At 35.9% G+C, this 21842-nt stretch overlaps 2 protein-coding genes across 2 annotated transcripts in view; both read right to left on the bottom strand.

The window, feature by feature from the left end:
* LOC143872331 (uncharacterized) overlaps positions 1-18650 on the bottom strand; it is a 28391-nt gene extending 9741 nt beyond the window's left edge. Inside the window, exons 1-10 of the mRNA XM_077376731.1 lie at positions 18493-18650; positions 17578-17605; positions 17417-17477; positions 16760-16782; positions 16277-16455; positions 11398-11514; positions 11237-11282; positions 10658-10761; positions 10458-10553; positions 4254-4308 (exon numbers count right to left, since the gene is read on the bottom strand). Of these exons, the coding sequence (XP_077232846.1) occupies positions 4254-4308; positions 10458-10553; positions 10658-10761; positions 11237-11282; positions 11398-11514; positions 16277-16455; positions 16760-16782; positions 17417-17458 (662 nt within the window). The 5' untranslated portion in view covers positions 17459-17477; positions 17578-17605; positions 18493-18650. The remainder of the gene's footprint in view (positions 1-4253; positions 4309-10457; positions 10554-10657; positions 10762-11236; positions 11283-11397; positions 11515-16276; positions 16456-16759; positions 16783-17416; positions 17478-17577; positions 17606-18492) is intronic.
* A 2126-nt stretch (positions 18651-20776) lies between these two features.
* On the bottom strand, positions 20777-21435 carry CRR41 (potassium/sodium hyperpolarization-activated cyclic nucleotide-gated channel protein). Its single transcript, XM_077388582.1, has one exon. The coding sequence runs from the start codon at positions 21414-21416 to the stop codon at positions 20844-20846; it is 573 nt and encodes a 190-aa protein (XP_077244697.1). The 5' UTR covers positions 21417-21435; the 3' UTR covers positions 20777-20843.
* Positions 21436-21842: the final 407 nt, after the last annotated feature.

The following is a 21842-nucleotide window of genomic DNA, read 5'->3' as shown; positions in this document are numbered from 1 at the left end:
TATATATATATATATATATATATATATATATATATATAGAGAGAGAGAGAGAGAGAGAGAGCTTATTTGGTATAATTAATAAGCGTATTTGATATAACTAATATTTTCTGATATAATAATGCTACATATTATATATATATATATATATATATATATATATATATATATATATATATATATACATATACATATATATAGAGAGAGAGAGAGAACGGTTCCTACACACATGTGTAGAAAAGTTATCTACACACTAGCTTAAAATACAATGGGGGCCACATTATTTGGGTGATCCAAACCATTCATTTTTAAGGCCCTCACATAGATAGGGTGTCCACAAAAAATCAGATCCATAGGATCATCCTAACCATTCGAACTGTGGAGGCAAAAATTGGACTAATTTGTGAAGGTTTAAAGACATCCATTTTACCTCCACAAATCGTAGGGTAGGGATGATCCTATGGATTTGATTTTTTGTAGACACCCTATCTATGTGAGGGCCTTTAAAATGGATGGCTTGGATCATTCAAACAATGTGGGCCCCCACTGTATTTTAAGCTAGTGTGTAGAGAACTCTCTACACATATGTGTAGGAACCGTTTTCTCATATATATATATATATATATATATTTATAGAGAGAGAGAGAGAGAGAGATTATTTGGTATAATAAATTAGCGTATTTGGTCTAATTAATATTTTTATCACAGAAAACATATTTGCAAGAGTGGAAAAGAGTACTCAAAATATTACTCTTGCCAAAAAACACATTCCTAGCATGTGGAGATACTACCACAATTATCCTCATGTAAATATGATTGAACAGTACTTCTACACTAGCCAAATCTAATATTTCATAATTGATGATACATGCTAACCTCCATGGTCTCAAGATCCTCTTCATGTCCATGCTATGGCAGTAATAGGAACCAGTGTTTTAAAACTCGCTGACTCGGCTCGGAACTCGGCCGAGTCGACGCGGATCTGTGGCGGCCGCATTTGGGAGCCCCTGACTCGGCGAGTTTTGGCCGAGTACTCTATGCCATCTGAAACACCAAGCTAACTTTCTGCCCATTTTCGCATAAAAAACCTCCTGAAACCCTATCTCACGAAGAAGAAGATGGAGAAATGATATTTTCACCCTTCTTTTCTATAGGGACAACCCCAGTAAAAGTATAAAATAATTATAGCTACACTAGGGGATAATACTTATCTTACCCCTTTTAAATTTCTTGTGCAGAGTGGTGTACAGTGAAAGGACAAGCAATGTAATACACGGTGGGTTTATCTTGTCATCACAGCCTAGCTTGAATGACAGGCATAAACTCATCACTACTATGGCAGCCTACTTTGACTTGTTTTGCAAATCGTCTTGTCTTTTAGTATTTAAATAAGTATAAAATGTTACTATAGTTCCCATAAAGCTCTTACAAGTCAATTAAAAATAGAGAACAAGCTGAATTTGTGCAATTACTAAACATTGGTTGGGCTGATATCGTTCGCCTAAATCCAATGCCCAATTTGAAAGTGCATGAATTTTCTACAAAAGTTTAGTAAGAAAAATTATTTTTAAATTCTTTTTATATTTTTAACACTTTAAAAAGCATATAACTTGGCCGCGTCAACCGCGTTATTGGCCGCGTCAACCGCGTCCGCGCCGAGTCAACAAGGTTTCTCTTCGGCCGCGTTCCGCGTCACATCCGCATTTTTAAACACTGATAGGAACCCCTTAAACCAAAAACTTCCTAGTAAATTCTGTACAAAAAAAATCCTTCCTTTCCAATTATTGATTCCAAGTTGCCCCGAAAAATACTCCTTCAACTTTGATACATCTCTAGAAGAACCACCTAATCTGGGTGGCCTGGATGCCAATCAAGCTCCCATTAGCCAAGCTTGAGCATAACTAGCACTACAAAATGTATATGATATATAGTTCTATACAACTATATGTAGTATAATCACATTTGTATATTACATTATATCAGTATAAACTTGCAATATATGATTTGCATATAATTCATTGTTATGTACCGTCAAGATTATGAGTATTTCAAAGAACACAACATGAATAATACTATGGGAATAATCCCACATGAGCAAGATCCCAATTTCCATTTCCCCTTCATCTAAGAGAAAAAAAATGTCGCAATTAGGAGTGCAAAACAAAACTGTTGTGCAGATGTCTTGTATTCTACAAGACCTTGACGGACTAATGTGCGCGACGCACACGCGGGCTGGGATTTCCGGGAAGCTAAATTTAAGTTTTGGGTTCTCTCTCAAGGGTATTTCGGTAAATTTCTCCATGTAGTGGCATTGATATATAAGACACATGTTAGGGTTGCGAGATGAGGTTTTATTCTTTTGTGTTTCTTGGCCAAGACGAAGAGACTTTGTAACCCTAGACTGAAATAGTGAAAATCTTCCCCTGTGGACGTGGGCAGTGCCGAACCACGTAAAATCTTGTGTTTTGTTTGATTGTGTTTCTCTGCATCGTTCTTTTGGTATATTGTTGCACATCGTGTTCGATCTGTGTTGAGAAGTATTTCTTAGATTTTCTTCAAAAACAAAAGCTTTGGTATAAACTTTCAATATATGATTTGCATATAGTTCATTGTTATGTACCTTCAAGATTATGAGTATTTCAATCTTCCCAAAGAACACAAGATGAATAATACTATGGGAATAATCCAAAATGAGCAAGATCCCAATTTCCATTTCCCCTTCATCTAAGAGAAAAAATGTCCCAATTAAGAGTGCAAAACAAAAGCTTTGGGCAGTCACCTACTTCTAGGACCCTTAGAGGTTATAGGTCATCGTATAAGCACCTAGGGGAATGGCATTGACAATCACGTTTAAAAATGCATGTGCAAATGTGACATGGATGCATGAACAAAAGAAAACATATAATCTAGTTATTCAGATGTTTCTAGGAATACTATAGACTGTGTAAATTAAATGGTTTAACTCTTGTGGTATCAAACAATCAACACGAATATATACACCACAAATGTCAATTAAAACATGACAAGATTCTCCGAGGTAAGATTGGATTTGTGGTGAACAAAGAGACGGTCAGTAGTGGAAAAGAAAGGTAGATGGAGAATCAGTGGCAGTTAAATGCCACATGAGCAATCCACATAAACGAAGCATACCACTCTTCTTTTCTTCAAAACATAGTTACGCAAAGAGGAATTATATGGTGGCTGACCATATTTTTGAAAGAGCAGTGTAGAAGTACAAGTGGGGACCAATTTTTCAATGACCCAAACGATTCACTTGTCGGTCTCCATTGGAGATCAGCCTAGCCCCAAAAAACTTCGTGGTTTCTTTCACACAATGTCTGCTTGAATTCAGTTGCCCTCTCTATCTTATTAAGGCAATAATAGCTAAAATTTCTAGCAATTCTAAATGGAGGCCCCCATTGTGCAACTAGGTGATAGCCCATGGGGCGAGTAAAGGGAAAAGCAATGGCATACATAAGGACATAGATACTTGTATGCATTTTACTAACAGACAAATGGATACGTTTAGTAGTTGACCAGTTCCAACATGTTTATTCCATACTACTGGAATTGCTCATGGTTAAATGCATGAAAACGTAGATGACTAATTAAAACAAGTACAAAGAATCAGAAAGGCACATGGTCAACAAACTAGCAAGGAACTAATAAACCAAAAATTAGAATAAGTAGAACCATGGAAGGATTAGGGTAGAAAATCACTAAGTCACAAATATTGTTTTGGGGAATTAATCTGCAAGGGAAAATATCAGATATATTATTATTATTATTATTATTATTTTGAACTTATACATGGAAATAGGATAAAAATAAAATTATTTAAAAAAATTTCATTTGAGAAAAAATAAAATAAAGAATATCATGATATTATCGCCATAATTTTCACAAAATTAATTAAAAAAATAAAATATAGCTATATTTTTAAAATATCGGGACCATTTCGGGAGTTTGTTAGGTTATCAAAATGTCACGATAAAATAGTGATATTTTGAAATGGTCGGAGATATTTGTGACCGGCAAAATCATAGTAGTTTGAGAAATAAAAGTATTCAAAACTGTCAACAACTGTCAAACTGACTACAGCAAAATTTTGAATACGCCATCATTAAAAGGATTCAAAACTCACCAGCCATTAGTTATTTATGTTTTTAAATGGTAAATTCAACATGAGATCAACTGTCAAACTTGTAAAGCAAAATTTTGAAAATCAAAATTGACAAACTTATAACAAGAGTTACCTCTCAGGTTGTCTTGGAGAGTGAACTGGTGTTTCCATCCCCATTTTACCTAGACCTGACAAACAATAGTAGTTTGTACATAAAATTCATGGATGATAAAACACCAAGGACATAACCAGTGAACCGGGAATGTTTATGGATCATTACATAGAAATTCTTATCCACAGTTTGCAGTGTCAAATCATATTTCGCACACACTTCTCTTGTTTGAGTCAACAATTTGAAGAATGGGACTGATAACCGCACTAACATATTTTGATAATGTCATTACTCCATTTTACACCTTTTTAACCAGCTGTCAAAGACTATTTCAATTCCCAAAAAGCTCTCAGCAGCCAATCAGAAGTGTACAACAAAGGGATTAGTGACATCAGAAGTGTACAACAAAGGGATTAGTGATGATCAAAATATGGTAATGCAGATATCATCCCGCTTTGAAGAATTTAATACGGCTATATGTATGAGATATGCTGAATGTTGGATTGCTCCAGCCTACTGGCCCATGAATACCAGCTACTTTGAGCCAAATATATGAGCTATTGGGTAGGCTTGCTGTATATGTGTATAAGTATGTCCGGTTATGTCGTTCCTATTGGTCCAATCAGTGTAACCAACTTGACATGATATGAAAATCTGCATGGTTTTGTAATTGGTTCTATAAATTGCATATATAAGAAGGAACACCGACCAGCCATATTGTTTGCTGGTTCGAGGACCAGCAAACCTATTTTCATATACACGCATCGCAAGCATGTACAATTAGGAGCAAACAAATACATTTTTTTATCATGATATTTGTCACTTTACCCAAGCATCACAAGCATGTACAATTAGGGGCTAACAAATATATATCATGATAATTTCACAATATTTGTCACTTCATTTTAGTAATTTTAATTATAAGAATGCTAAACCCAAGGGCGCCCATGCACAAACCATCTACAAGGGGGGCCACATTGGAACATCTCTCCAAAGTGCATTTATTATTCATTTAATTTTATATTTTTATGCGTCATCACAGATGCACTTTGGTGAGATGGTCCAATGGGATGCCCGTAGCTGGTGTTTTGCAAGGGCACCCTTCGCTTTAGCATTCGCTAATTATTTATTCAATTGTATAATTTTCTACATTTTAAATTTATTTATTTATCATTATAATTTACTGATATTATTCAGATAAAAATCCAAAATTTGAATACCATTTTTAAATATATTTATCTTTCGCTATCTTGGTTCAATCCTACATAACGAAGGAAAGATTGAAGATGATGTTAACCACGGAATAAGAACAGGTTGGTTAAAGTGGAAGCATGCTTCAGGAATTCTGTGCGACTGTAAAATACCTACCAAGTTGAAGGGAAAGTTTTATAAGACAACTGTGAGGCCAGCCATGCTGTACGGCTCAGAATATTGGGCCACCAAGAAGCAACATGTGCATAAGATGACTGTAGCGGAGATGTGAATGCTTGGATGTGTGGCCACACAAGGTTAGATAGAATTAAAAATGAAGATATCTGTAAAAAGGTGGGGTCGGCACCAATTGAGGAGAAGATGAGAGAGCACCGCTTAAGATGGTATGGGCATATCCAACATAGGCCTTTGGATCCTCCAGTGAGAAGAAGTGACTTGTGCCAAGTTGATGGAGTAAAATGAGGAAAGGGTAGACCGAAAACAACTTGGGTAGAAACAGTGAGGAAAGACTTGAGGGCTAGGAATATAACAGAGAACATAACCTTGGATTGGAGAGAATGGAAGAAAATGATCAATGTAGACGAACCCAACTAGTGTCAGGATTAGACTTAGTCAATTTGAGCCGAGTAGGCTCTTTCACCTTCTTCGCGAAATTTTCTAAAGGATTCATTAGCCGACCCCAACTAGTTTGGGACAAAGGTTTAGTTGAGTTGAGTTGAGTTTTAATTAGAATAACATTTACTCATTTTTCTAAACTACCCTTCTTTTAAAACCCAAAAACTAGGAGGTCTCTCTCCTCTCCCCTCCCTTCTCTACATTTGTGTTCTCCATCAGATTTAGCAGGGACTACCAGTAGCCGACCAGCAAAAAAAACCCAAACACAACTCCATCTCCCGTATGGTCACCATCAACATCCACGTTGCCACTTTGAGTTCCAACTCTGTACATTGACCAAATCAATCAATCTAACACTTTCTGAGATGATGGCGAGCAAATAAAATTGCCACTCTAGGAACCCGATCTCACAGAAGAATCTTTCATCCGTTGGAAACCGATAACTACCCAAGGAACCAGAGATCTAGGATTTTCTGTGTTGGCCTGGACGAGGCATAATGACAACCAATCCATACTATAGAATATAGAGATTAGAAGTTTTCCCACCTATGATTGGCGGTTTTCATACTGATGCTCCATACTATAGAATCCAGAGATAAGAAGTTTTCACACTTACGATTGGCGGTTTTCATACTGATGCTGGCAAATGCGAGGATGGATATGTTCTACTATGTCGGCCTGGTTGGGACCCCTGTCGATGAGGCTCGAGTCGATGGGGCAAAGAAGAGAAGAGATTAGAGTTTTCCAAATGATTTTCAACGTTGGGTGCAGGTAAAAAGATATTTATACTAGTTGACATGATGCCTTCTACCATCAGCTCTGGCTTAGTCCAGCAATTGGCTAACCAGAGGAATTGAAAAGGTGACAAGGGTTTTTGGTTTGCATGTTGTTTGGAAAACAAGTTGCGAGGTTTCCCTACAACACTATACTTCAATCATCCAATCATCTGATTGTTTGGTGCCATCTAGTTTGTGCGGGTGATTGAATGTGAGCTCTAATCCCTGTCGGCTAGAGTTCAAGAAAGTGTCGCTGGGAGAGGGTGAGGTAGTGGAAGATTAGATTTAGAAGAAGAGGGGGAATTGAGGGTATTTTTTTGAAGGTTGCCAAAGCGGGAAGCGAAGGCTCTCAGGAAGGTGGGAAGCATGATGGGTCAGAGAATTTTTTTAATAGTTAATATTTAAAAAATAAAAATTTCTAAAAAAATATAAGAAATAATTATATGAACCAAATATTTTGAAAAAATACTTTTTTATTAAAAGATCCAACATTTACTTAAAGGAAAATCACTATTAGCTGCAATGCCTGTGTTGACCAGTCTGTTGACCTGTGCCTGACAAGAAGAAAAAAATTTAGAAATCAAATTATGAGATTTTTTTTACCGGACTTTTGAGATTTAATAATGTTTGGACATGATAGAATTTACGAATTTTAAAAATTGGAAAAGTACCCCATCGTTTGGAATTAAGATTTTGACCCGACCTGTTTTTTTGAAGTTTGTACAAGAATTGGAAAGTTGACTTTTTATCGTTTTAGATTTGGGTCTTGAAACTATTTTTAATAGACTCAAATGGGGGTTATTCCCTTATTTACATGTAAATCTTAGGTACTTAAATGACTTTACATGTAAATACTAAGAAGAGGAAGAGGACTAGCAAGAAACACGGAGGGTAGATGGGAAATACGCTTCTCATAGAGTGTGATGCACGCTTCTCATAGAGTGTGATGCATGTTTCCTATAGAGTGGGAATTGAATTTCCCACAGAGTGGGAATCGCGTTTCCCACGTTTCCGAAACAGGGTTCCCAAAATTCGGGGAATCGAGAAGATTCCCATTTTCGAATCGATTTTCGGGGAATCGAGATTCCCCATTCTGAGTAGAGATGCCTGCTTCCTTGATTTTTTTCATGAAATCCAATGGAGTCTTTGTAATTCAATCAAACTTTTATGAAATGACAAATAAACCAAATATTACATTGCATTTCTACCATGTACAAAGGATAAATAAGCTTATTAATGTGAGCTACACACGGTCCAAGTTATATATATATATATATATATATATATATATATATATATGAGGAAAGTGTCTCTAGTCTCTCCCCTAGATAAGCTTATCTACTCCTCCCTTTAAAAAAACACAGTGGGCCCACGCTGTTTGGATGATCCAAAGCATTCATTTGATAGGTCCTAACATAGATAGGGTGTGCCCAAAAAATCAGCACCAAAGGGTCATCCTAGAACTTCGTTTTGTGGTGCCTTGTAGTACCCAGAATGGACACATATAAACGTCCACGTTTATATGCGTCCATTTTGGACACGGTGTGCCCCACAAAACGAAGTTCTAGGATGACCCTTTGGTGCTGATTTTTTGGGCACACCCTATCTATGTTAGGACCTATCAAATGAATGATTTGGATCATCCAAACAGCGTGGGCCCACTGTGTTTTTTTAAAGGGAGGAGTAGATAAGCTTATCTAGGGGAGAGACTAGAGACACTTTCCTCTATATATATATATATATATATATATATATAGAGGAAAGTGTCTCTAGTCAGTTGACTAAAGAACCTTTTCTAGTCTGCCGAACAAAAACACAGTGGGCCCACATTGTTTGGATGATCCAAAGCATTCATTTGATAGGCCATGACATAGATAGAGCGTGCCCAAAAATTCAGCTCCATAGGATCATCCTAACCCTTCGATTTGTGGAGGTTAAAACGGACAGATTTGTGGTGGTGGTTTGTATGCGTCCATTTTAACCTCCACAAGTCAAAGGGTTAGGATGATCCTATCGAGATGATTTTTTCGGCACACCCTGTCTATGCCAGCCCCCATCAAATGAATGCTTTGGATTATCCAAACAGCGTGGGCCCACTGTGTTTGGATTATCCATTTGTGGAGGTCAAAATGGACAGACTCTGTTTGTCCACAAATATGCCCATTTTTGCCCTCCACTTTTGGAGGGGTTAGGATGATTCAATGGGCCTGATTTTTCGTACACACCCTATCTATGATGGGGCCTTGCAAATGAATGGTTTGGATCACCACAAAAAAGTGGGACCCATGTGATTTGGCACTCGAGCGCACCTAAGCTTAGGTGCCCTCAAGCGCACCAACACTTTCCTCTATATACACGCGTATAATGTGTTCTCAACATGGTTTTAAATTTCCATCGAAACCAACACGAAATGGCCAAAATGTTTCCGTTTTACATCTCCGAAATCGAAACTGAAACAACTAAAATGCATAAACCAAAATCGTTACATTTCTTCCATGTAAAAAGGCTAAAATAAGATTATTATTATGAGCTACACATGGTCCAAGTTACATGCTGCATACACACACTATAATATGTTTTCAACATCATTTTAAATTTTCACCGGAACTGACATGAAACGACCAAACTGTTTCCTTGTACATCCCCTCTGAAATCTACACCGAAATGACTGAAATGCATAAACCAAAGTCTTAAGTGTAATTATGGTATACTCTATTAGTATGGATTACATAATAATATTTATATGAATTGAATGCAAAATGTGGTACACATATTATGGATAAATAGTTTTTATGAATTACAATTGAAATTTGGTACGTACAAGTTATCAGACGTGTGTGAAAGTGCATGTCACTAGGTGTTCGATGTTTTTAAACCATTATGGGTTGTTTTCTTGCTTAAGTGATTGGTTTCTAAGTGTGTGTTTGTGCTTATTCTTAGCATTTCCTAACGTTTCATCTTTAAATTTTGTCATTTGCATATGTTTACATATGTTTCTTTGTTAATAGGATTTCCAAAAAGATTTCCAACCGTTTCCGTGGTGACCCAAAACAAAATTTAAAACCTTGGTTTTCAAAACTCTTTGGGCTAATCATCAACTTGCCCGAGTTGACTTGGTTTCAGCCCTAACAACCCTAACAAGTCAATTAAGAACTCATAAGAATTGGACAAGCCAATCAACTACTTTTTTAAGCATTACATGTGTTTGTTTTTTTTTTTTTTTTTTTGGGGGGGGGGGGGGGGGGGGGCACCACTTGACCACAACCAACAGGGGCCTCAAAAGGGGGAATGCACAAGTACATTACTGAAAACCAAGCTAGAAAATGAGTTTTTTATGTTTTTCCACATTTTCCCCTGCATTCTTGATTGTTTCTCATATAATTTTTCACTTCTTTCGTTCTTTCCATCTTAAGTTTGTGTTCCTTGTTTACTTCGGACATATTCACATTTCCCTATAATTGCGGTCTAACCAGACAGTCATGTGCAATTCCATCAAAAAAAATTAAATAAAGTAGTTTTTTAGGTACAAAAATGAATGTTTCTTAATGCCATTAATATCGGGGTTAACATGTGATACTGTCACAACAAGTCAGACACTAACAAATAACAACCAATAGAATACCTTCTACAGAAAATGCAACATGAGCTTCTTGCACTGGTCTTCCTTCTGAACAGCCATGGAAACCATCATCCCCAAGTAAATCAAAAACCGAAAACTCTGGTAAAAGAGCACAGACCAGATGTTAATACAAACATATAAGGATATACAATAAAGTTTCCAAACATTAAATATAATAACTCAGATGAAATCCTGATATTTACTGTTTTCAGAAGATGCCTTCCATTCATCTGCATTCTCACCCTTCATTTGGGAAGAATGATTATGAGTAGGAGGTACATTAACAGAGCCGATAGCTGTTGAAACTCTGCTTGAAAATAACAATATCAGTTTCGATCTTCAGAAGAACAACATAAGTTTGATGACTATTTTTTTAAATGACAAGTTTGATGGCAATATATATATATATATATATGAGAAAAGGTTTCCTGCACTCTAGCGCAGATAGCTTATTTGCGCTCGAGTGCAGGAAACAAGGGTGGGGCCACATTGTTGGGGTGATCCTAAGCATTCATTTGAAAGGCCCCATCATGGATGAGGTGTGTACCACAAATGGACACCCTAAGATGATCCAATGGAGCTGATATTTGGTGGACACCCTATCCATGAAAGGGCCTTCCAAATGAATGCTTTGGATCTCCCCAACAATGTGGGCCCACCCCTGTTTCTGCACTCGAGCGCAGAAACCTTTTATATATATATATATATATATATATATATATATATATATATATATATATATATATATATATATATATGGAAAGAGAGTTATACGTGCTTACTTCATCGGTGATATGGTCTCAGCTTTATAACATGCTGATCTACTTTCTGTTCAGGTCCAAGAGAGTCATCCCAGTTAAACAAATTACACCAACCAGGAAGAAAAGATACATCTTTTGCGATACACAATGATGTCAATATACATTAAACATGAGGACTTAACTAGCTTCACTCAAATAGGTAGAACTTCCAGGAATAGTTCCGTTCACAAGGCATGAAGGAGAAGCAATTGAACCATGATAGTTTACATGTGAATTGTTGGCCTCGGAACTTTCCTTAGCTTTGAGGAAAACCAGGAGAAAATTAGAAGAAAAGTAAACCATATGCATATCACAAAGGTGCACAACCCATGAATGAACACAAACCATTTTACCAAAAATGTTAAATAGATGCTGTCAACAAACAAGAATTTTTAGTAGGAGACAACTTAAGTTTTAGGTGCAACTTGCATAACCAACACTTGCAGCTTCTCTGACAAATTTAAGATATTTCATATTTCCACAACATAAGATTCATTGACAATGGCGGCAGATGAACCCAAGCCGAAGTCAATGGCGGCAGAGATTTCACTAATACTATTTATGTTATTTTTTTTGTTTTTGTCCTAATTTGGGATTTCATACTCAAAAAATCTAATTTTCTAGGTTGTTCAAAAGGTTAAGGTTTGGAATCATTATTCTAGGGAAGGTTACTGGTTTTTTTTTGGACAACCCACTCTTCTTGCTAAGAGAAAATATGTTGACCACTCTTCTTGTAAAAGTGATCCATATCCTATAAATGAGATCCCTCCAGATCTTGCCTCTATTTTTGTTAGATGACTCCTCTGGAGTCAAATACTTTAAATTTTAATCTTCTCTCTTTCTAATATATCAGGTTGGGGTCTGCGAAACCCCAAATTACCCATCCAATATATATATGTGTGTGTGTGTGTGTGTGTTTGTTGGCTTTCTTACACAAAAAGTAGGATGAACATTCATCCTTTCATCTGGATTGAAGATACACAACTACTACTTTAAAAAAATCTTTGGTCTAGTTGGCACTTTGCTGCTGCTTTAATTTTTTTCAACATATGTTCTGTAAATTGTATCACTTTTTTTTGTCTTTAGCTGGAACTTTCCAGTTATGATTTGGATGCATTCTTTGCATGATGTTTTATGCTTTTTTTTTTCTCTTTTCCATCTTTATTAGCGTTTCTTGCAAAATTTTAGATTAGATTTGGGATCTTTTACGATGCCTCTCTCTTCTTGGCCTCGTGCAATGCGCAAGTTTTTCATACTAGTAAGATGTGTTTTACGATTTTTTTAACTTTTTAAACTTATGTTGGTTTATCATTTTTTTTTTCTTTTTCCCTTTTTTCTAAAACTTACTTTAAATCAAAGTCACGAATATCGTTCTCAGGTATTTCTCGGCAAGTGAAAATCTCGGGATATATTAAATTTTTTAGGAAAAATTGTTAAAAACAATGCAAACATTTGTTGATGTTGTCAATCAAGGGTACCTTTTCAAATACTGTAAAAGAGGAGCTGTCAGGTACAGTAAGAGATGCATTTGGACGAAAATACTCCTCTTTTTAAAAACATAGTTTTATTTTTACCCATCTCTCTCTCTCTCTCTCTCTCTCTCTCTCTCTCTCTCTCTCTCTCTCTCTCTCTCTCTCTCCATATACGGGACAAAAAACCTGGAAGCAAAGGGAAGGGTGAAGTCCAATATTTTTGAAAAAAAATACAGTGGGTCAACTTCACTGGATGATCCAAACCATTCATTTGTTGGTCCACAACTTAAAAAAGTTGCACCCAGTAGTCCATCACCACAGGATGATACTAACCCTCCGATCTTTAAAGGTAGGGGTTATTTCACAATTATTTTTTTGGGTTTTGCTAACGAGTGCCTTGTTAGGGGGCATTTAATTGCCCTTAGAATCATGATTTTACACATAATTTGAGATTTTCTACACATCTTTTGGGATTTTATTTATCAAAACATGTGTAAAATCATGATCCCAAGGGCAATTAAATGCCCCTTAACATGTGCCCTTAGGGCACTCGTTAAGGGCACTTGTTAGCAAAACCCTTATTTTTTTAAATGGGAGTTCTTCTCTAACGAGATTTTATATGAGGTGACTTGTGAGGCATCTATAAATAGGGTAGTTAGGAACTTAGGATAATTCTATGGTAATGATTTTTTAGCACAACCTGTTATCGTGTGGCCCAACAAATGGACGGTTTGGATCATCGTCGTACAATACTTTTTGTATACATGCTGAGTATGAGTACCTAAACCACTATCAATACACTCATGATCATGAGCCCCTATTTACACGCTTGGAACCACTATTTACACTCTTGGAATCAGTAAATTGTGGTTCAGAGGTCTACATAATGGTTCCAAGTGTATACATACTGATTATAAGTACCTAAACCACTTAATACACTCATGATCACTTTTACAATGCATGAACCCCTATTTACACTCTTGGAACCATAATTTACACTCTTGGAACCATAACTTACACTATTGGAACCACTATTTACACTCTTGAAACCACTAAATTGTGCTTCTGAGGTCTACGTAATGGTTCAGATTGTACGTATACTCATTATGAGTACCTAAGCCATTATTAATACACTCATGATCACTTTTGCAACCTTCGAAACCACTAATTTCGATAATGGTTCTGATTGTATACATACTCAGTACGAGTACCTAAACCACTATCAATACACTCATAATCACTTTTACAATGTATGAACCCCTAATTTCCCCTCTTGGAACCATAATTTATACTATTGGAACCACTATTTACACTCTTGGAACCACTAAATTATGGTTCCGAGATCTACATAATGGTTCCAAGTGTATACATACTGATTATGAGTACCTAAACCACTTTTAATACACTCATGATCACTTTTACAATGCATGAATCCCTAATTACACTCTTGGAACCATAATTTACACTCTTGGAACCACTATTTACACTCTTGGAACCACTAAATTGTGGTTCCGAGGTCAACAAAATAATTCCAACTGTATAAATGGGTTCTTATGAGTGTCTAAATAGAGTAACCAAATAGGTTGGATAATGGGTTTACAACCATTGAACCATTTAGAACTTTAGAACCATTCAACCATTCAACCATTCAACCATTCAACCATTGAGAGAGAGAGAGAGAGAGATGAGAATAACCAAACAAATACACCACTATAGAGAGGATGAGAATAAACAAAATCACAAAAAAAAAACATGAAAACAACATCTAAAATCTAAGCACTAAATTGTGGAAAATGGACCTATCGGAGCACCCAAAGGAAACTCAAGAGAACCAATGGGCTTTTCTTTCAAAAACCAATGGAGATGGAGCTTACAAAAGGTGGCAATGGCAAGCCTCCATGGCCTTTCATGGAGTTTCCCACGTTTGGGAAGGCTTGAGGAAGAAGAAGGTGGAGGGAAAACGTGAAAGTGTAGGTGAAAAGTGCATGGGGAAAGGAACAAAAAGGTGGAGGGAAAAAGAGATAGGAGGGTATTCTTGTCCTAAGCCTCTTCTAAAAGTACCTGACAACCCCTCTTTTACTAAAAAACAAAAGGTACCCTTGATTCACAATACAACCTACTGTTTGCATTTTTTTAACGATTTTTTCAATTTTTTATTTTTCAGGTTTATATCGGGAAAAATGAAAAAAATAAAATTACGTAAAAATATATAATTTGAAGAAAAATATTAAGTATAAAAATTGTAAAAATATCATGAGAGTATCATGATATTATCGTGGCATTATCGCGGTAAATGATTAAAACAAAAATATCACTGTATTTTTCAAAATCTCAAGATTTTGTCGTTTTATCAGAATGCCATGATAAAATTGTGACATTTTGAAAATGTCGGAGCTATTTGTAGCATAGCTTTAAATACACAAAGTTTGAGTAAGGGTATTTAGGTTGTTTCTATAAGGTAGATGTATTTTGGTCAATTTTCCATAAGATATGGGTATTTTGGTCCTTTTTGATAATATAGGGGCATTTCCTTCATTTCAATGAGATAGGGGTATGTTGGTCATTTCATATAAAAATGGGTAGTTTAGACAGTTTCTAAGAAATAGGGGTATTTTGGTCACTTTCAATGACGCGGTATTATTGTCATTTTCTATGAGAAAGAGAGAAGAAGAAGAAGAAGACCATTGTGGGGTGTGGAGGGTAAGAGAAGACAAAAGCCATCCTATGAGTTATTTTTTAATCTAATTTTTAGAAATGCCAGGATGGGAAAGTGATTTATAAAACCTGGATTTCTTACTTCAAATCTAAGTTGGAGAATTATAAAATCCAAGATTTTATCTATCCAGGCACTACTTTCAAGCTAAAACCTGGATTTTACACCCCTGGATTGTAAAATCCACCTATCCAAAATGCTCCTAAGTTGTTTGTGTCCTATACAAATGAAAGATGTATGCAATCCACCCATCCAAAACTTATAAATAGCATTGGTGCCCGAAAAGAAAAGCAAACTTATAATAAAAGGGCCATTCGACTATTCAAATAAGAAGCATTCTAAATTATCTTTCAAAAAAAAACTTAAAGATAATAAGCTACACAGTAATGGAACAGATGTGGCACCAGCGCCTTGCTATCTTACGCCCAACCAACTTTTCTATGAAAACAAGTATATTGCCGGAGTCAATAAAACATGATATACATCAAGTATGGTTGTAAATCTCCACCGAAACGGATAATAAATGACCAACATTTATTTGTTTCTATCCCCATTGAAACATATGCCAAAATTGAGACACATAGTGAAACCAAAATCGTAAGTGTATTAGTAATATACTATACCAATATGTGTTACATAATTTGTATTTATTCGAGCACTTCCTAAAGTTTCATCTTAAAATCCATCATTTGCATATGTTTCCATACAACTCCATAATTTCACAGTATTTCCATTTCCAGCATGACTGAAATGCATAACAAATTCGAAACTAGAAACCTGGACATCAAGAACAAACAAAATTTTGAAATGCTCGAAAGTTGTAAAAAAAAAGTTTACCATTTGTAGTGAGACCAGAATTGCGTTCTTGAGCAATTGTCGCCAAGTTCATCAAACTGATGATATCCAACGACCGACGCTCTTCATGGTATTGAGGATGCTTATTTCTCCCATCCGTGTAATTCTCAAGGCCAAATGTCTGTTGTTGTCGTTTTCTTTGCTCAAAATATTGCTTTTGCCTTGAAATTTTAAAAGTTTGGATGAGATCAGTGTACAAAATTTGTACAAAGGCAATTTGGAAATTTTATATGCACGAAATGCATCATTCAACATGGACTGTGATAGTTTTAGTGAATACTTGATCGAGAATTGAACTGCAAAGAAATACTAAGAAGTAAAATTTTTTAAACCAATGATTCCCAAGATAAAAAAAGAAGTTATAACATTGTTTTGAAGTAACTAAGTGCCTTAACAAACTAAAATTGGATGCATGATTATCTAATGCAAACTTTAAGTAATGAAAAGAGAAGACATGTCAGTTACCTTTTTTGCGTTGACTTTCTTGACTGAGTTTTTCCGCATCCCACCATAATCAAAAGGTAACATGGATAAAACAATGCATAATAAGATGTCATAATCGAAATTCCTCACCATTTTATAATATACAAAATGTCTAGGCTTTTAGAAAAATCTACCACAATTAGATGAAACAAAAAGGAGCCAATAAAAGAAACTTCATCTAGAGGTTTGCTTGTATTGCTTCAAAAGTTAATAACAATGGCATGTCCACTTCATAAAATTAACCAGTGTCATCTCAATAACAGGTTGTAAGAGTGAAACCAATGAAGGCATAGTACATTTGCTTGTAAATACAATTATTTGATTAAGACTTGGATCCATATTTTATTACAGTCTTACATGATATACTCTGCCATAACTACTTTTGCAACAAATAAGCATGTGCTTTCAAGAGAAGCTCCTTTCAAGAGTGAAACCAATGAAGGCATAGTACATTTGCTTGTAAATACAATTATTTGATTAAGACTTGGATCTATATTTTATTACAGTCTTACATGATATACTCTGTCATAACTACTTTTGCAACAAATAAGCATGTGCTTTCAAGAGAAGCTCCATTCAACCAAAACTAAATTCAAAACAAAATAAATAAATAAATAAATAAAGCACCATCACACTTACAATCATCACTTTCCGTCTCGATCCTCCCATCCATTGTAACATTGTGCCCGACACAATCTCTCTATAAAATGAATGAAAGTAATATGCCACCTAACTGACATAAGTAAAAAAAAAAAAAAAAAAAAAAAGAGAATTTTGGGAAATCAATCTGAATGACTTACTTAGAAGAGAACAACTTGCGATGAGCCCCTGTTTTTATTAAAAAAAAACAAAATATTCTCTGTCAATTTAGAATTTAACGCTTGCATAAACTGATAACTGTGGTTAAAGTCTGAAAGCAAATAATTTATTTATATGTTTCCTAATTATGTAAGTAAGTAACAGAGGTGTGAATTTTCATAAACTGGATCATGAAACTTGTAAGAGTATTCCATGTAACCATGATTTAAACTAATTGCTTCAAATGCCAAAGCATATAGTGTTCCATTACTTAAAATGTTAAAAAAGCGTGCAAAAGAATCATAATTCACCGAATCAAACAAAGCGTCAAACAATCCAAATTCTCCAAAATAAAACCAGAAAAAAGAAGAAAAAAAGCTGAAATTTCCACCAGACAATGCGCACATCAAGATCAACACTAAATCTTCTAGTAACCATGATTTAAACTAATAGCTTCAAATGCCAAATCAGATAATGTTCCATAACTGAAAATGTTGAAAAGCATGCAAAAGAACCGTAATTCTTCGAATCAAATAAACATCAAACAATCAAATTTCTTCAAAATAAAACCAAAAAACAAGAAAAAATAAACTGAAAATTCTTCCAGACAATGCATACATCAAGATTGACACTAAATCTCCTTTCGGAACCCTAATTCTTCAAATAAAAGAAATTTCAGTCGATCTAAATCTATAAAAAAAAATGATCAAACAAAGACAAAATAAAAGATCAAGGATTCACGAAGGAATCAAACACTAACTACTCATTTACATCCAGATCCACGAAAAAAGAAAGATTTCTAAAGAAAAGCAAACCCTAAGACCAGCAATTCGCTGATTAATCGATAAAAATCACCATTTTTAGTTACAATCTAGCTTTTAAGTGACTCTAAAAGGGGAAAAAGTGAAATTCAGTACCAGTAACAAAGGGAAATCTTTGGAATGCGAGAAGAAAAAAGAATTCTTCTGAAATTTTCCGAATCCAATTACAGTCCTCTAAGCACTCGCTCTTCCCCGTTATGTCTGATTCCGTTTTTTCAAAAGTGGTGAAAAGTGGGAAGGGATCGCAGTTTATAGTCGAAGCTTTCCCTTGGCCTATTATTCGATGTCTTTTAAATGAGAGAAAACATATCCACCCCTATTTCTTCCCCTGCCACCCCCTTTTAAAGAGCTTTCCTTTCCACACTTGAAATATGCTTAAAATTGGGTCCCACGGTTTATATTTGAGTGGACGATCCTAAGCACGTGATTAGTTGCATTCAATTGAATGGTTACATCAAAAGTGGCCAACTATTAGATTATCAATGGTTGTGATTACACGCCTCCTGTTGTAGACCCTTTTGTAATGATCACTTTTGGGCCCCGCAGATGTGATAAAGTCAGTTGATCTGACTGGAGATCGGATGATCATAGCCCTTGATCTATTAGACCGTGTTTATGGTTCAATTAATAGAAGCTAAAGCTTTGAATTTTGTGGGTCTTAATCTTTGTGGTTGAGATTGATCTAAGGCCCAATGTTGCTCATTAGGATTGATCTAATGGTGATCGTTTGCATAGTCAAACTATTATTTGACTTTCCATAATTCCATCCCCTCGTGCTGAGGAAAATACCAAAGGCGGCTAGTTTATTTTCTGAACTTCGAGCGTGGGCAGGGATTTTATCCATCAGAGGGGCGAGGAATATCATTTCCCAAAATTAAACTTGTTCCCGTTTCTGCTTCATATAAAAACATAACAAATCTGTTTCCTGGATTTCTAGAAAAATACTGTATAAACACTTTTTTGAGTAGAAAATCATTTTATTAATAATTTTAGTCATTTTCTCTAAAATAATTTCATTAATTACTTTTATTCATTTTCTCCAAAAAAATGAGTAGAATATCTCACGTCAAAAACTTTTATTTCTAGGCCATGTACCTAGGGGTGGCAAAATTGGCCGAACCGAACCGAACGGAAACTGATCCAAAAATTCAGTTTCGGTTTGGTTAAACCAAACCAATTCAAATTTCAGTTTGGTTCGGTTTGGGGGTCAAATCGAACCGAAACCGAACCGTTGCCCCGATTTTCAATGATTATGAGTAAGGGGTGGCAAAATTGGCCGAACTGAACCGAAACCGAACAGAAAATTCGGTTTCGGTTCGGTTTAAACCAAACCGATTCAAAAATATTCCATGGATTACTTCATGGGGTTAATAGTCAGATAGGCGTGAGGGGAGAGACTTGAGAAGTTGAGAGTCAGGAGAGCAGAAAAGTTCATAAAAGCTTCTAAAAACCTGGAAAACAAAAATGCAAACTTAAATATGAGTATTATATTTAAATTGGGTCCACGAGTATTGTATGGGAAAAAAATACATAGCTGCTACACGCCTAAACATGGCCAGATGATATTGCAAACAAACCAAACCTGGAATTTTTTTTCCCACAGATATTGAAGATTTTTTTCCCGACAAGACACACATTGAATAGGGCATTTTAGGCGAATGGCTACTTGAATTTAAGAAGGAAAATGATATCAGCAGAACCATTCTCTCTGTATCTCTCTCCGCCTTAAATAGCTGTCAAAAGGTTATTACGGTTCCTAAAAGCTGCCAAAAGACAATCTAACTATTATATATAATGGCAAAATGATGGGTTAAGTTCTTCCACCCTTTGCCGTTATTTTAACCAAGGCTATTACTGGGCGTTTGGATACATGGATTTTAGAATCCATGTTTTTAGTTTGAAAGTAGTGTAAAAGAGGGTTTATGATCAAGCTGTTGTATGTTGTCCTCACACCGGTTTTTGGATTTTAATTGAGAAATTCAGATTTTAAAAATCTCTCCTGCATCCTGAGATTTCTAAAACCTGAAAATATGGGAGGATCTGCTACTCTCTTGCTGACGGAAAACGATGATGACTTGTCCGCTTCTTCACTTGTCTCTTAGCTACAATTTTGAACAAATCCCGGATTCTAAAATCCTACGGCCCGAAGTTCCCAAAAAGCTCTTACATGAGATAAATCCCTCTCTCTCTATATATACTGAGAGAGAAATTTGCTAGGGAATTTTGCGGAAAGGCATTTCGCGGCTGACTTTTGCCTGAGAGAATGCCCACTTGGCACAACGTAATTCACAAGATTGAGATAAACCCACTTTGATCGAATAAAAGTTTTTTTGAATGACTAACTACTCATTTTCAAGGTCTAATTGGAAAAAAAAAAACATCACAAAAAGAGAGATGTATAGATAAAAATCAAGAAAAATATAGCAAATCACACAAAATCAAAGTCATCAAAAAGAGTTAGCAACAAGAATGGCTTGCCTACATCTAGCTATAGCCTGCTCAAGCCTCTCCCTCAGAGTCTCCTCCTTCACAGAAGCCTTCACCATTTCCAAATCCATCTCCATCAACCTCAAAACCCTAAACAACTCCGTTATCAATCTCTCCTCTACTTCCCCACCATCCCTCAAAACCTCAGCCTCTTCTCTCACTCTCTCTGCCACAATGCTACCAACCTTCGCGAGTAACTCCTTCGACCCATACTCGCGACCCATTAAACCTTCCAATTTCTCCAAAAAATCGGCAATTACAAACCCTTTAGACTTTTCCAACTTGATTTCTTTTGTTCTCTTCCATCCAATTTCGAAATTCTGGGGCTGGGGTTTCTCTAAGCTGGTTTGTGATTTCTTTAGGATTTCTGATTTTCTTAGCTTTTCTAGTTCGAATCTGTTGGGCTCTGGGTTGGGATTTGAATTTGGATTTGAAGTGCATTTGATTATGGGATTTTTATGGGTTGAGAGTTTGTGATTTGGATGTAAATGGGGTTTTAGGTGTAGGGGGAATTGGAGAGACGTAGAAGCCATGGGAGGGCTAAGGGGATAAGGTTTTCCACAAGATTTTATATGGTGGAAGGTCGTGCATACAGGGGGCCCGGGTAATCCAAAACCGTTCATTTTTTGGGCCCTGATGTAGATAGGCTGTGCCCCAAAACTCTTCTGAATAGGATGATGCTAACCCTCTGATTTCAGGAGGCTTAAAATTGATGGCACATTATAAAAAATGTCTTCACACATCAGATGGTTAGGATCATCCTGTCTAGAAGATTTTTGGGCACACCCTATCCACACCAGGGCCCAACAAATGAATGTGTATTTTTGGGCTGCACGTGCATGCATGACCTTCCACCATGTAAGATCATGATTTCTGCTACAATGAAAAAATTTGTATGGACAAAAGTACAACCCTTGATATTTGATCCAACTGCAGCACACTTAAATATCAAGAGTGGT

This window comes from Tasmannia lanceolata, unplaced genomic scaffold, assembly GCF_043159265.1.
Source record: "Tasmannia lanceolata isolate RefF3 unplaced genomic scaffold, GAP_Taslan_0.1 ptg000002l, whole genome shotgun sequence".
Classification (NCBI taxonomy): Eukaryota; Viridiplantae; Streptophyta; class Magnoliopsida; order Canellales; family Winteraceae; genus Tasmannia; species Tasmannia lanceolata.
Note: the sequence above shows the minus strand (reverse complement) of the source record. Positions and strands in the feature narration are given on the sequence as shown.

Bases quoted from the DNA above. Each gene is read 5' to 3' on its own strand.
- CRR41 (XM_077388582.1), bottom strand. From the start codon at position 21,416: ATGGCTTCTACGTCTCTCCAATTCCCCCTACACCTAAAACCCCATTTA.